Source organism: Malaclemys terrapin, chromosome 7 (genome assembly GCF_027887155.1).
Source record: "Malaclemys terrapin pileata isolate rMalTer1 chromosome 7, rMalTer1.hap1, whole genome shotgun sequence".
In the NCBI taxonomy this organism is placed as follows: Eukaryota; Metazoa; Chordata; order Testudines; family Emydidae; genus Malaclemys; species Malaclemys terrapin.
In genome coordinates this window covers 122,652,699-122,668,037 of record NC_071511.1, presented here as the reverse complement: position 1 = coordinate 122,668,037, position 15,339 = coordinate 122,652,699, and the positions used below count along the sequence as shown (strand labels likewise).

Below are 15,339 nucleotides of genomic sequence, written 5' to 3'. Positions count from 1 at the left end.
TCGACGCTCTTACTCCACCAGCGGAGGTGGGAGTAAGCACCGTTGACAGGAAGCCGCAGAGGTCAATTTTGCCGCCGCCCCTACAGCGGGGTAAGTCGGCTGCACCCTCCCCCCCCCCCCCCCCGTAGTGTAGATGTAGCCTAAGACACCTTTATATTGGTGTAACTGTGTCCACACTGGGGGGTTATTTATTTACACTTTAACTATACCAGTATAATTAAAGCTTTACAACTTCCAGCATAGAAAAGCCCCAATTACATCCCAACCCAGTTGCCTAAACCTCCAGCTTCCCATTGCCACCTTCTCCAATGTCTGTACAGACATCTGCAGCACACAGGGGCATTGCTGAATTCAAAAAAATCAGCATAAATACACAATGGATATTATCCTAAATGGATTATTCACTTTTACATGTAAAAAAAAACAAACCTCCATTAAAGCTGCTACAGAATTTACATGATGCCACATTGGACAACTGCAGAGATCAGGTGGAAAGAAGGGGGCCCTACTGTGGACTACGTGGGGCTTTGATAACCATCTGCTTGCTTGACAGGGTGTGGTGCAGATTCATTCATTATGGAATGTAAAGTATATTGAGGTTCCTGGATGGAAGGTATAGCAGGGCAAGTTACTAAAACAAAACCAGAACCAGTGCACCAATGGATCTCGCCCTGAAGTTCATGAAACTTAGGGCTTGTCTGCACGTACAGCGGTGTAGTGGCACCAAAGTAGCTGCACCACTGTAGCACTTTAGTGAAGATGCTACTACGTCAACGGGGGAGAGCTTCTCCCATCGGTGTAGTTAATCCACCTCCCCGAGAGACGGTAGCTATGTCGACGGGAGGGCTGCCTACACCAGGGGTGAGGTCAGAACAACTACCTCGTTCAGCTGTGTGAATACTGCACACCCCAAGCTATGTAATTATACCAATATAAATTTGTAGTGTAGACCTGGCCTCAGCTTCTGAGCCCAATCCTTTTTCCCCCTCCCCCGCAAGGCTCAGCTGCTTGCAGAATTCCTCCCCAATGACTGCTCAGCCCACACCCTCAGTTCTCTCGCCCCAGATAACCAATTCCACTTCCCTTTTACACTGGCAGCAAAGTCCAATACGTTTCTCAGCAAGTCAGCAGTACTCATTTAATCCTTTATCAGCAGAATTAACATCTGCTAACGCAATGGGATGGTTTAAAAAAAACAAACAAAAAACAAAAAACCCACAAAAACAAACAAACAAAAAAACAAATGGCCAGCCTAGGTCTCTAAGGGAGAGGTGGCCAGTTACTAGCATTTGTCATGCCTAACACTTGTCCACTAAAAAAAAAAAATAGACTACGGATCCCCATTCACACTCTTCCCAAAAACGACCCCCATTTGCTCTGAAAACTCATTTCACCTAGGCCATTTAATAACCTAGGTGAAATGGCTATTAAATATTCAGTTACTACTAAGGGGGAATTCAGATTCTAAACCAGGAACTGACATCCCTATACCTTCTATTCTTCCATGGGCAGCCTCTATTTTTTAAAACTGAACCTCTTCAAATTGATTAGTATCAGAGCTGAAAACAAACACAAAATGCCCTTCCCCCTTTGGGGCTTAGATCAGACAAATTTATTTTAGTGGACCAGCTGTAATCAAGCCCGACTTTTTTCCTACTTGATTGAATCATGACCTGGACTCCACTCCCTGCCTTCTTTTATTATAAGAATGTCTCCCGGACAGTTCTGGTTCTTTTTTAACCCCCTATCCAATCTCCTTGTGAATAAATACATCCTTTCTGCACCTGTCTGGACACATGCTGAGGTCTGGGGACAGGGTATATAATGTGGAGCAAAAAACCAAGTAGTAATAATGCAAGGAATAACAACAGCCAACTGGGAAATTGGCAGTCAAGATCCACAGGAGGCGGGGAAATAGATGAAGTAGTGAGTCAAACATAACTTTGCACTCAGGACACATGCACCATCTAAAGCGGATTTTTCTATAGACATCTGAATGCTAATGCCACATGTTTCATCATGCCTTTCTATTTGCCTATATCCCACTTCAGCTACATTTCAAAACGAGGCGTATAATGTATCACCAAACCAAGACACGCACACACCACTTGCTGGCTCTCCAAGTACATATATCTGGTTTATTTTTCTCTGCTATGCTGATCTGCTAAATGTAGCTCTGGGGAGATTGCTATTTCAAGTGGGAGACAGAGGAACGAGGCAAGCAGCACTTTTTACTCATTTCAAGTTAAAGACACATTCCTCCATTAATGGAACAGATTAGTTAGAGCAAGCCTCAAGGAACCAGTCCTGTAGGTTTAAATGCTGAGCAGCACTGGGCGTTGAACCTGGGCATACATCTGAGTTTTAATTATTCTTGGTCAGATGTCCTACCCATTAGCTTAGTCAATGCTCGCTTTCTTTCATTCAATGTCATTCCACAAATTTCAGTCTCCATCCAAGCACAAAGAGGTGATACTGGCCTTCCTAACTGTGGCAGGGATGCAGAGCAAGCAAAGAGAGGGGAGATGAGACTGGTGCAATTCCCTGACTTCCCATGGTTTTGGCATGCTCTTTTCCATGAACTTTTGTTTCCTGGATCAGTATTTGTCATGTTGAGAGCTATTTACAGAAAAAATGAAGTAATGGCTGATTTGTGAGAACAGGAGCTTAATTTGGGTCCAAATTAATCAACAAGAACTTGCATTAATATCTGGAGGGATCCAAACACGCTTTACAAGCAATGGGCTAGGTTGTTCCTTATGGGGCGGTAGGAGGAGGTAAGTATGCTCTTAGGAGACACATTACCCTTGCCTCCTAGCTAGCTGCTGCTCCCAAAACCCCCCTTGAGTTGGACATGCAAACTGGGGAAATGCGCATAAGATCATGCTGGCACTGATGGAATGAAGGCTACATACAGTGCATGCCAGGTATCAGAAAGTGCCTTCCACTGGTCTTTACAACACACGTTTAAAAAGGGAGACAGATCTACTTAGAGAACATGTATTCGAAAGCATATCAGTCATATGGAGAGAGGTCACAACACTACCGTCTTTAAGCCCAGATGAGACTACTACTATAACCAGTGGTCTCGTTAGTAGCAACTTAGGGCTGTTAGAGCACATGCACATAGAGGTGCCATTAGGCTGTACCACTTGGAAGTACTATGGTTGGAGAAAGAGAAGCATATCAGGAAGAACCGTGATTGTATTCAGAATGTTCACTTCTTCAGGTAGCTTGCACCTAGCAGACTGTGATATTTGGATACTGTACAACAACTTTCACTGTGTAATGATCCCTGTATATTTTAATTCCTGGAGTAGCAGAAATCAGCATGGGCTTTAAAGCAAAGCGTGAGGCGTGTATTTTTTCGAGGAATCAGAGTCAGATGGAACCAATAGCATTTCTGAGTCAACATTCCACTTTCCTTCTCCAATTTAGCTTCTCAGTGTCATTGTTGAGTCCTTTCTACTCTTTCTGGCAATGTGGTTACTGGGTTAAATTTTGTTCTGCCTGCACCATGCACAAATAGATGTCCTGCATCTTATTTCTTCTTTTCAGAAAGCCATGTAGTATTCTTCCATGGTGCTGACAATATCACTGTTTCTCTCCAGCAGGTTCAGGACATGATGCATCACCATTTCACTTAGATAAGGACTGTAGGTCTGGCGAACACAACACAAGATGTGAAGAAAATGGCAGCCCTTTTCAGCATCTGTAGAAATAAAGGTAAAATGCAGCCAGTGTGGAAAAGACCAGCATAGGTTTCCACTCGCCTCATATCAGCTATCACAAATACAGATCAGTCACGTACACACAAATGCTGTTAGACAAGAGGAGGGCACAGGGGTTAGAGCAGAGGTCATGGACTTTAGAAGGAAGGGGATCAGGGAGCTGAGTTTGCAGTCCTTACATTGGCTAATGTTCCCATTAACTTCACTGAGAAGTGCCAGTGTTAGGGCTAAAAAATAATCACGAAAACATGTTATTGGTTAGACAAGACTGCCAGAGAAGGCAAGGAGCTCAAATACACGCGGGCACAGCCTGAACAATGGTAATGAATTTGGGACACCACTCTTTGAGTTGTAAATCTCCATCTACAGTCTCTCAAGCTATTCAGTCCCTCAGTCTGCAGCTCACTCAGAAGAGACCCAGTGGAAATTCTTGTCCACATTTGACTGGTCTGAGTTTTAAAGCTCCAGTCTAAACCCAGCCAGTAGTGAATGTTTACCCAATACTGACACCTTGTGGCCAAGGTGTTGCATTACACCTATTTTATACACCAGCAAAACAAATGAATAATTCTACATTTTACAGCCTCCTCAGGCAATTGCCTGAATAGAAGGTCACAGATTTTTGTGATCTTGGGTTTTAGTGACTTTCACATTCCATAAAGAGGAGTGAACTGAAAAGCTTTTTACCTACAAAGTTACAAAGTCTGGACTTCTCTTACAACAGTTCATAGATTCCAAGACCAGAAAGAATCACTGATCATCTAGTCTGACCTCCTGTACAACACAGGCCATGGGACTTCCACAAAATAATTCCTAGTCTATAAAGATGCCCCTAACTCCTGAATAACATGACATTTGCTGTGCTGCCTTACGGCGAAAGCCTTCCCCTGTATTCAGCCTGGGTAAAGCCAGAGTAAGTGGGCTTTGCTCACCTGGTTCACATGATGCATGGAACAATGGCAGGAGAAGAGTCCCCCTTCCCAAGTGCAGAGCACTGCTTATGGCCTGCAGCAGTGTCTGTGGCTGCTGCATCCTACCCATGGAAGGGGGATTTGGCTGGAGGATCCATGAAGCAGGAGCTCTGCTAGCCACACCTGTAACACTTTCCCCACCCCATTTCATTATCTAGTGCTGCAGGATCACCGTGCCTCCCAAAAACTGAACTGAAGCAAGAAAGAGTCCAACAAGTGGAACAGATTTCTCCCTCTTCCTGGGGACATCAGTGGAAATAAGCATTAAAAGAGTGTGCGCGCGAGGTTCTGCTCTTCCTGCTATCTCAGTTGTAGCAGAAAAGATGAGGCTGGAGTACTGGGAAACTAACACTTAGTTGGGAAAGCTGTGAGGTCTGTGACTGTTCTTCCCACCTCTAGAAGGAAAGGCCATATAGGTCTTGAGCCACCTGCTGAGAAAGCTCAATTCCCTGCTCTCACAAGTGTGACCTGTGAGACTGACAGTTGCATAGCTGCTGTGCAAGATAAGATAGGCCTAAAAGAGAACCTCTTGCATGGAACGTCTTAACTGGTTTCTTAAAATGGAGCAAACATTGTATGAGTGCAGTACATGGAATACTGAGATAATGTGCTCTTGGTAGCTAGTGTTGCTAAAGAGATGGATTACTGCACTTTGGATCAGTTGGAGGTTTGTTTTAAGAAGGCCAGAGCACTCATTCCCAAATACAACATGCTACAATGGCCCAATCTAAGTCACGAAGGTATGACCCAGCTCATCATCCAACAGTGGGCAGAGGGAAGAGGACATTTTTGGCAGCCATTGGTCCTTGTATGTGCAGAAGCGTTGAGCAGCCCAGAATCACTCCTGACCATTTGAGGGCAGATTCCCTCTCTAGTGGGAGATGCTGAAATGATCTTCATAAAGTTTCCCTCTTACTTCTCACTTCTATCCACACACTGATCTCAGCCAAGCTCTGAGATAGGCAGACAACAACAGTACTATCACTGGCAGAGATGAGCAAGGTATAGAGCTGGCAGTCATTGCCCATCATCAACAATTGATACAGGGATGCCCCAGGTAATTTCATGTAGATATTTGGCAGCATGGGTGATAAAACAGAGCCCTCCCTGGTCCTGATTTCAACCTAGCAGATAAAACCAGGGAAGAAGCTGTCTTAGGAGCCCTCTGTTTTGTCATGCCTCTGGAGACAAATTCTAATGACAATTCTAGCTGCCTTTGGGCCATGCTGTCAGTCCCAAGCTGGCCTCTCAATGGGTGTTTGTTGTGGACTTGGTCGTTTGCGACTGCACTTGTTCCAGACCAGGACTGTCTTTTAATTGTATTATAGAATAGTTTTACGGGAACCTCATTTAATCATATTCTAGGACTCATATAGTATAAGAGTTTATTCATTCAGGATGTTGGCTTATACTGTCGTAGTCCACATCATATTTACAAACTGGTTGACTGACACAGTTTATCTTAAAAGTTAGCAGAAAGATAACTGTAATTAGCTACCAAAGACTGAATAGACAAAGATTTCCTTTCTTGAAAGAAGCTGTGGGAATTTCTTTCAACTAGTAAGAGTTGTTGAGTTAGTGCCTTTCAATTATCTCACCTCAAAGTAGGTTTCCACAGTTCAAAGTGGTTTGTTTGGTTACCCACAACCACCAGAGGGCATATGAGAGCCAGCATAGTGCACAGTACCGCCTTTAAAGTCAACAACATTGACCACACATTATTTTATCCATTTTTTGTGGCCACAGGCTATTTCTGCTTTGATCTCCAAGAGATCTTCAGCCTTTCCAGTTGATTGCATGACAATTCTATATTTTCTGTGATCATATTAGACAAACAATCCTACAGAAAGCCAACAGAGTGATAGAAAACAGACCTGAAAATTGTGTCCTTTGCAATACAAAATAATTTACCACGATTCTGAGTCAAAGAAAAAAAATCAAATTAGCCACTGATCAGATTAAGCAGACGTATTTGTTCTGAGACAAGCATCCTGCAGCTGTAATTTCATCAAATCTGAAACTAAGCAGAATCACGCCTGGTCAGTATGCAGATGAGTGACCTGCCAGGAAAACTCAGGTTCTTCATGAAGCAGAGTTGGTATTTCACTAGTTGTCACTCCTTGCTTGGACGCAGGAGAGAAAGGATGGCGTTGTGGTTAAGGCACTGGAATGAGATTTAGGAGATCCTGGCTCTTCCACTGACTCTGTGATTCTGACCAAGTCACTTAATCTCTCTGTTCCTCGGCTCCCTGTCTGTTCAATGGGGCAGAATACCTCCTAGCCTCACAGGGGCACTGTGGGGCGTTCAGATAGTAGTGTAGTAATGGGGAGGGGAGCAGGTGCTGCTGAGTAATAGATACCGAACCAAATGCCCCAAGATACCATTAGAAGCACTATGCTGTCTTCTGGATGAGATGAAAAATAGAGCCCCTAACAATTTATGGGATATTTGAACATGTCTCTCAGAATTATTAATGAATTCCCGTAGCACCCAAAGTCGCATATCAGGATTGGGGCTCTAGTACACTAGGTGCAGTACATTCACACCCCCACCCCCCCACCCCACACCCAAGGAAGACAGCTCTTGCCTTCAAAAAGTTTACATTCAAATTTAAGGCAAGACCGAAGAAGTGAGGGTAGGAGGTGGACAGTACAAGGTAGCTAGCCAGTGGAACTACAATACATACACAGTGAGATAATGTTACAATACATTTGGAAGTCTTTTCTAAATAAAAATATCAGCTATTTCAATTGTCCCTCTGTCTAGTCATCCTTAGTTGGCAGATTTCTTGTAGGCATCAGCAGAGATAGGCTACTAGCAGCACTAATGTTGGTGTCCAGGTACATCAGGCAACTATATTCAGACATGCCAAGTTACCCCAGTTATTCTTCTCATTCCCTCCTGGAAAAACTAGTTTAGTGCTGCTAGCACAGAATAGCTGACATGTTCTAGCTAGACAAGGTAGGGGTGAGAAGAGCTCTGTGTAGCTTGAAAGCTTGAATCTTCCACCAAACAAAAGTTGGTCCAATAAAAGATATTACCTTACCTAGCTTGTCCCTCTCATCTGCTGGGACCAACCTGTCTACAACACTACAAACAGTGTTTGAGCAGTTTATACCATGCTGTTGTATACTGTGTCCACAAAAAGAAGAACAGGAGTACTTGTGGCACCTTAGAGACTAACAAATTTATTAGAGCATAAGCTTTCGTGGACTACAGCCCACTTCTTCGGATGCATATAGAATGTACGAGTTTTTTCATGAGGTTGATGGATTTCCATTCCATATGGCTAAATGCAGTGCCTTGCATAATGACAGGTTTCAGAGTAACAGCCATTATGCAAGGCACTGCATGTGTCCACAAGTGGCTGCATTTCAGCGATGAGTGAATGATCCCCATGTGTCACATTCTGCCAAGGGTTTTGGAATGAGAGGGGTAAAAAAAGCACTATAGCAAATGTACATTTATCATTAGGACAGGTACCTCAAATCAAACAAGTAATCGCTATGGCAATGACACACTGGATTTGGGAGAAAGGGGCAATTTTAAAGGCACATGGTCTGCTAAGAAATTACTATGTGTGGTCCCTATGCATAGGGACCACACATTGTCTATCCATCACTTAAAGCCTATGGTCTATGGATGAAATCCTGGCTCCACTGTAGTCAATAGGAGTTTTTCTCTTGACTTTAGTGGAGTCCGGATTTCACCCTATGGTCTTAAATGGGGCGTGGGCCCACGGCATAGGGATCAATTTCACCTAAAAATTTCCTAAAAATCTACTCCTTAGAGAAGGCAGCTCAGTCCACACTATCCCTTTTGTGACATTTCCCATACTGACACAGCTGACGAAGTTTGCCTATTTATTCAGCAGTGTAAAGCTACCAACCACTAGGGGCTGACCTAGCCCCATTTAACTCTGTTCCTTCTGAAACCTAAATCCTCCACTGGATTCAGATCCAAGTCTCTAGCATTCACAGTGAAAAGCAACAGAGGGTCCTGTGGCACCTTTAAGATTAACAGAAGTATTGGAGCATAAGCTTTCGTGGGTGAATGCCCACTTCATCAGACGCAAGTAATGGAAATTTCCAGAGGCAGGTATAAATCAGTATGGAGATAACGAGGTTAGTTCAATCAGGGAGGGTGAGGTGCTCTGCTAGCAGTTGAGGTGTGAACACCAAGGGAGGAGAAACTGCTTCTGTAGTTGGATAGCCATTCACAGTCTTTGTTTAATCCTGATCTGATGGTGTCAAATTTGCAAATGAACTGGAACTCAGCAGTTTCGCTTTGGAGTCTGATCTGAAGTTTTTTTGCTGTAAGATGGCTACCTTTACATCTGCTGTTATGTGGCCAGAAGTGTTCTACAGGTTTTTGTATATTGCCATTCCTGATATCTGACTTGTGTCCATTTATCCTCTTGTGTAGTGACTGTCCAGTTTGGCCAATGTACATAGCAGAGGGGCATCGCTGGCACATGATGGCATATATAACATTGGTGGATGTGCAGGTGAATGAGTCGGTGATGTTGTAGCTGATCTGGTTAGGTCCTGTGATGGTGTTGCTGGTGTAGATATGTGGGCAGAGTTGGCATCGAGGTTTGTTGCATGGGTTGGTTCCTGAGTTAAAGTTGTTATGGTGCGGTGCGTGGTTGCTGGTGAGAATATGCGTAAGGTTGGCGGGTTGTCTGTGGGCGAGGACTGGCCACCCTCCCTGATTGAACTAACCTCATTATCTCCATACTGATTTATATCTGCCTCTGGAAATTTCCCTCTGTTGCTTTTTACAGATTCAGACTAACACGGCTACCCCTCTGATACAGCATTCACAGTGGCTGCACATTTCAGAATTGACGCGCTTTCTCCCTGCTTAGCTTTGTCGCCAGTTCCCATGTTCAAGACAACTCTAGGCCTGCCCTGCACCAGGTTTTTGGCTGCACAAAGAAGAGAGGGAGGATAAGACAGACTTAAGTTCGGGTTCAGGAACAAATGAAAGTACTATTCTAACTGAGTGGCAGGAGGAGATACTGTTGTCTATGATGGGTCAGCACTGGCTCAGAGACCAGACCACACAACTACTTACGTTTGGGTTTTCGACAATCTGCTTTGACAACACCAAGGATCACATTGTGTAACTCCTTATCCTGGTCAGTCACCTAGAAGATGCAAGAGAAATTGCTGATTCACAGCAGTCTATTCTGCAACACATGAACTACGAAGGTACATGCTAGCCTAACTTTACCGTGACTGCACCTTTGCATTTGTGCTATATACAAAAATAGTCAGTTCCATCTTCAAGTTATTCTTTTTATAAGCAAACAAACAAACATTAACAACAATTAGGTGAAAGACAGGACATAAGAATCATTCCCAAAGGAGGGTGAGCAATGCAACATGTAAGTGCACTAGTCTGCTATTTCTAGAGCACAGGGTTCCAATCCTACTTCAGCTAACAGGGGATAGGAGTTTGATAGGTCCCATCCTTTGTTGGACATCACAAAGCCACCATGTAACTAAGCAGCCTAATGAAAGAAGACCGAGGTCTGGAACAGCCTGGGATGCAGCAGGTTAGGACTGAATTGCATAGGCAAAGCTGGATTTTGTGGAGGGAACATGAGCGCTGGAATGTAGGTGGTACAGCAAGTTTAATGTGCATTGGCAGAGCTGCATGGGAGAGGCTCAGCATTGCAGTAACAGACCATATTGCAGGTCAGGACTGAGGTGCAGTTGCAGAGCTGAAAGGAATGTGTATATGCTGTATGTGGTAGAACTGCAAGTAGAAAACTTACATAGCACCTGTCTCGGCTACTGTTGGCTTTAGCCCCTGCTCTTAGTCTCTCATTCTCATGAACACGAGAGCTCAAAAATCCAGATTTCTTTGATTTTAAGGTAATGGCTTAAATCCTAATACGAGTCAGATTTATGCAGCTTATTGGCCTCAACAGTTCCTCTAAGGAGAAAAACATGAGACTCAGCCTCTGCATCTCTGAAAGCCATAACATAAGGCACCTACTGGTATAAAGAAATCACTCAGAGGGACTTGGAAACCCAATGGAGAGGGAGTCAGAGTGCTACCTCTAGGTAAGGAGAGAGCCACTCCTAGCTGAAACTAGGTTAGACCAAAGGAGGTGGTTCCCTTTGCATTCACTTGATAGATCCAGTGCCTGTGGACCATAAGGGTGTTGTTGCTTTGCACCTCTCCTCTGGGAACGTGCAGGATGGTCTCACTGTGTGGTAACATCTGATAAATGTGTGGGGTTGCAAGGGGTGTCCACTGCAGTTGCTGGTCACCAAGAGGCAGCAGCTGTCTAGCTCTCTCAAACACGGACACAAATAAACTGACAAGATATTGAAGAGGATAAGAAGCAATGAAGAGAGCTAAAACTTCTGAACATGTAAACAGACCCCCCAGGGTCCATCTCACCCTGTTGAAAGGGCCTTTAGGACTATGTGATTCAATCATATTGCAGAGCGCCTCCTGCCTGATGTGACATTCATGACCTCTGGTTACACATCTCCATAACTGCAATTCAGTTCCTTACATGATATACATCCTTGGGGCTATTTGATTTCTGGAAAACCACTCCTTTTTCCTGCAGCACCTTTATTGCCTCCTTGAACGCACTGTGAATCAGTTTGGAGCTGGGTTCACTTTTTGAATCCATCTGGATGGGGAAAAAAAACGAACAAACAACATACACATAAGATGTGAAATCCTAGCCCTTGAAATCAAATTCCCTTTGATTTCAATAGAGCCAGTATGTCAGCCAGAGTTTTTAGACAGACATCTTCCTGCGTAAAGCCAAGCCAGTTCCTCTAGCTCAAGAGTTCATAAGTTATATCTATTATATGCAATCTAACCAAATTCTCAGGCCAGAAGGGAATCACAGATGTGTGTCCCTGCATGACAGCAGAACCACCCAAGTCACCTATTGCCGTCTTAATTCTTTGCTGAAATGGCTGCCACATACAGCCACCTCTTCCTGCCTTTGGAATACTGCAACCCCCAAAGTTGCTATGCTGCTTGCAGATTGGGAGACTGATTGACTGACTAACTTCCTTCCTCCATCTGCAGCCACACGCACACTTAGGTTCTGATTTTGACAGATCTCACAAGTTAGGTAGGAAGGGGCGGGTGGGTTGATCAGTGCTTTGCATAGGTGACCTCCAACAAGAATCTGGGGGATGGTGACACTCTTCTCCCTGAGTCAGTCTCCCAGAGAAGGAAGGGAATGGGGGAGGGGTGGGTGGGGAGACGGACTTGTGGAGGGAGAGAAAGGGAGTGATGGAAGGGGTGGAGGAGAGGTTAAGCTGCTGATGTGCTGAGACCACTACCCATCAGACTGACCAATATTGTCTCATTGCTGCCTTGTGCTCCCCCATCTATCTGTTCTCTTGTCTTATACTTAGAATGTAAGTGTTTGTACAGTGCCTAGCACATTGACCTGGGGTCCGAAGTGATATAGTAATACAAATAATAATAGTAATGAGTGGTATGCAATATTGCCAACCCCAAGCAGTCAAAAAAAAAAAAAAAATCACCAGTCAGGCCCCCCAAAATCATGAGATTTTATAAAAATAAAAATATATTTCTAATTTGCCTTTTTTTAACCTTTAGGATGGCACTTAGGTCACTTTTCAAGATTTTTCTCTACAACCACGGAGAAATTTTTACAAATTAAAAAAAAAAAAAAAAAAGCCATGAAATTGCAAAAACTAAGATTCCCATTCACATGACTCCAGGAGCTGGGTCTTTAAGGAAGCAAACAAATATTGCAAGAGTTGACATTACAGGTTTTGCAATAGGAGGGAAGCAACATAACAGCCATACTGGGTCAGACCAATGGTCTATCTAGCCCAGTATCCTGTCTTCCGACAGTGACCAATGCCAGGTGCTTTAGAGGGAATTGAATGATCCATCCCGTTGTCCACTTCCACCTTCTGGTAGTCAGAGGGTATTGACACCCAGAGCATGGGGTTACATCCTTGACCATCTTGGCTAACCGTCACTGATGGACCTATCATCCATTAACTTATCTAATTCTTTTTTGAATGCTGTTATAGTTTTGGACTTCACAACATATACTGGCAAAGAGTTCTACAGGTTGACTGTACATTGCGTTAGGAAGTACTTCCTTCTATTTGTTTTAAACCTGCTACCTATAATTTCATTGGGGGACTCCTGGTTCTTGCATTACGTGAAAGGGTAAGTAACACCTCCTTATTCACCAGCAAAGGGTAAGAGACGCATACAAGGTGAAGAGAGCTGTGGGGAAGACAGGAGGTGTGTTAAGGGGAGGAATTTTGAGAGGGTTGGGAACAAAGGGCTGTACTGGGGAGAGAAAGAACATGGCAGCAAGAAGAACAAGAAACAGAAGTCAGGGGCTTGTGGAGTGAAGAGGAGACCTGGAATCGAGGGGTCTGTACTGAGAATGCAAAAAGTGATGGGATTTGCAGAGGAAGATGTGGGTAGGGAGTGAAGGGAATATAGTGAGAGTCAGGAAGAGCAGAGCAAGTAAGGGAGTAGGGAGGGCTAAAACAATGGAAGGACAGTAAGTGGAGTGGAAGGAAATGGAGGATACCAAGTAAGGGAGGGAAAGTAAATGGGGGTAGGAGAGAAGAAAGGGCTGCATAGGAAGGAAAGGGCAAGACCACTACCTACTCTTTTCTGGGAGCACCTCACTTTCCACCCTGCCAAAGAGGAGGTTACTCACCCTGTGCAGTAACTGACGTTCTTCGAGAGGAGTGTCCCTGTGGGTGCTTCACTCCAGGTGTTGGTGCGTCCCTGCGCCTTTGCTCGGAGATTTTTGTATCAGTACTTGTACCGGCCACGCATGCACAGAGCCTGCTCCCCAGCTCTGTGTCTAGCTTAATAGTACGCATGCGCAGCCGGTCTCCCCAGTTCCTTCTTTACAACGGAGGCTACCCCAACTCCGAAGTAGAGGGAAGGAGGGTGGGTAGTGGAGCACCCACAGGGACACTCATCTCGAAGAACGTCAGTTACTGCACAGGGTGAGTAACTTCCACTTCGAGAGAGAGATGTCCCTGTGGGTGCTCCACTCCAGGTGACTTAAAAGCAGTGTGTCTCAAGGAGGTTGGGACTTCGGATCTGATAGGAATGCCGTAGATAGTACAGGTCTGCCCAATCGTGTATCAGAGAGAGGGCCCTGAGTAAGGGCATAGTGTTTAACAAATGTGTGTTCAGAGGACCAAGTGGTTGCTTTACAGATGTCGGCCAGGGGAACTCTGCGTAAGAAAGCCACAGAGGCAGCCAGAGATCTAGTGGAGTGAGTTCTGATGCCGGCTGGAGGTGTAACCTTCTTCATCTGATAGTACAATCGGATGCAGTGAGAAATCCAGTTTGAAAGTCACTGGGTAGAAATAGGAGTCCCTTTGGAACGCTCCGCGATGGAGACAAAGAGTCTAGAAGAGTTTCTAAAAGGTTTGGTTCTATCCAAATAGAAGGACAAGGCCCTGCGTACATTTAATGCATGCATTGTGGCTTCGAATGAGTTCGCATGTGGTTTTGGAAAAAAGGTTGGTAGGTGTATCGGCTCATTAATGTGGAATGAGGAATGCACCTTTGGAAGAAATTTGGGGTGTAATCTGAGGGTAACCTTGTCCTTGAAAAATAGGGTATATGGTGGGTCTGCCATAAGAGCTGCTATTTCTCCTGCCCGTCTGGCGGAGGTAATTGCCACTAAAAATGCTGTTTTAATCGAAAGGTGTAAAAGGGAGCACGTGGCTAGGGGTTCAAATGGTTGTTGAGTTAGGCAAGATAGTACTAAGTGAAGGTCCCACGGAGTGGTAGGTGGTTTAATGTCTGGGTATTGGAGTCCCTTGAGGAAACGCTTGGTGATTGTATGAGCAAAAACAGAGGTATCATCAATTTTGTCATGAAAGGTTGTAATAGCAGCTAAATGGACTCGGATGGAGCTGAAAGAAAGGCCGGATCGCTTAAGGTCCAATAGGTAGTCAAGCATGAGCGGGAGAGATACCAACATGGGACAAAGTTGTTTAGCTGAACACCAATGTGTGAATCGTTTCCACTTTCGTAGATAGGTGGTGCGAGTAGATTGTGTTCTGCTGTGTAGGAGCACTCTTTGAACTTAGTCAGAGCAAGCTAGTTCGTTTTGGGAGAACCATGTAGGAACCAGGCTTTGAAGTGAAGCATGGACAGGTTGGGGTGGAGAAATCAGCCGTGTTGCTGTAATAGGAGGTTCGGGATGAGAGGCAACGGAATTGGTGGTCGAATCGACATTCTGGTGAGGAACGGAAACCACAGTTGTCTGGGCCACGATGGGGCAATCAGGATCACTTTGGCACGGACTGTTCGTATTTTTATCAGGACCCTGTTGGGAACCGGTATTGGGGGAACTGCATACAGTAAGTTTCGGTGCTATGGGATCATGAATGCGTCTCCCAGGGAATGTTTGCCCAGTCCCGCTCTGGAGCAAAAGTCAGGATATTTCGTGTTTTTCGCAGTTGCAAAGAGGTCTATGGTTGGGTGACCCCAAATGCGGAATATGTTGTGAATGGTTTTCTTGTCTATCTCCCATTCGTGATCCCAGGGAAAGCGTCTGCTTAGTTCGTCCGCTGTGGTGTTCATCACTCCGGGAAGACAGGCAGCTGATATCCGG

The 15,339-nt window shown here is 44.7% G+C and overlaps 1 protein-coding gene across 11 annotated transcripts in view; it reads right to left on the bottom strand.

Annotated features, from left to right (window-relative positions):
* Positions 1–2,118: 2,118 nt before the first annotated feature.
* STN1 (STN1 subunit of CST complex) overlaps positions 2,119–15,339 on the bottom strand; it is a 66,283-nt gene continuing 53,062 nt past the window's right edge. For all 11 annotated transcript variants that reach the window (XM_054036325.1, XM_054036324.1, XM_054036327.1 and 8 more), the window contains 3 exons: positions 11,242–11,364; positions 9,783–9,855; positions 2,119–3,712 (listed from right to left, as the gene is read on the bottom strand). In XM_054036325.1, the coding sequence (XP_053892300.1) occupies positions 3,555–3,712; positions 9,783–9,855; positions 11,242–11,364 (354 nt within the window). In that variant the 3' untranslated portion in view covers positions 2,119–3,554. The remainder of the gene's footprint in view (positions 3,713–9,782; positions 9,856–11,241; positions 11,365–15,339) is intronic.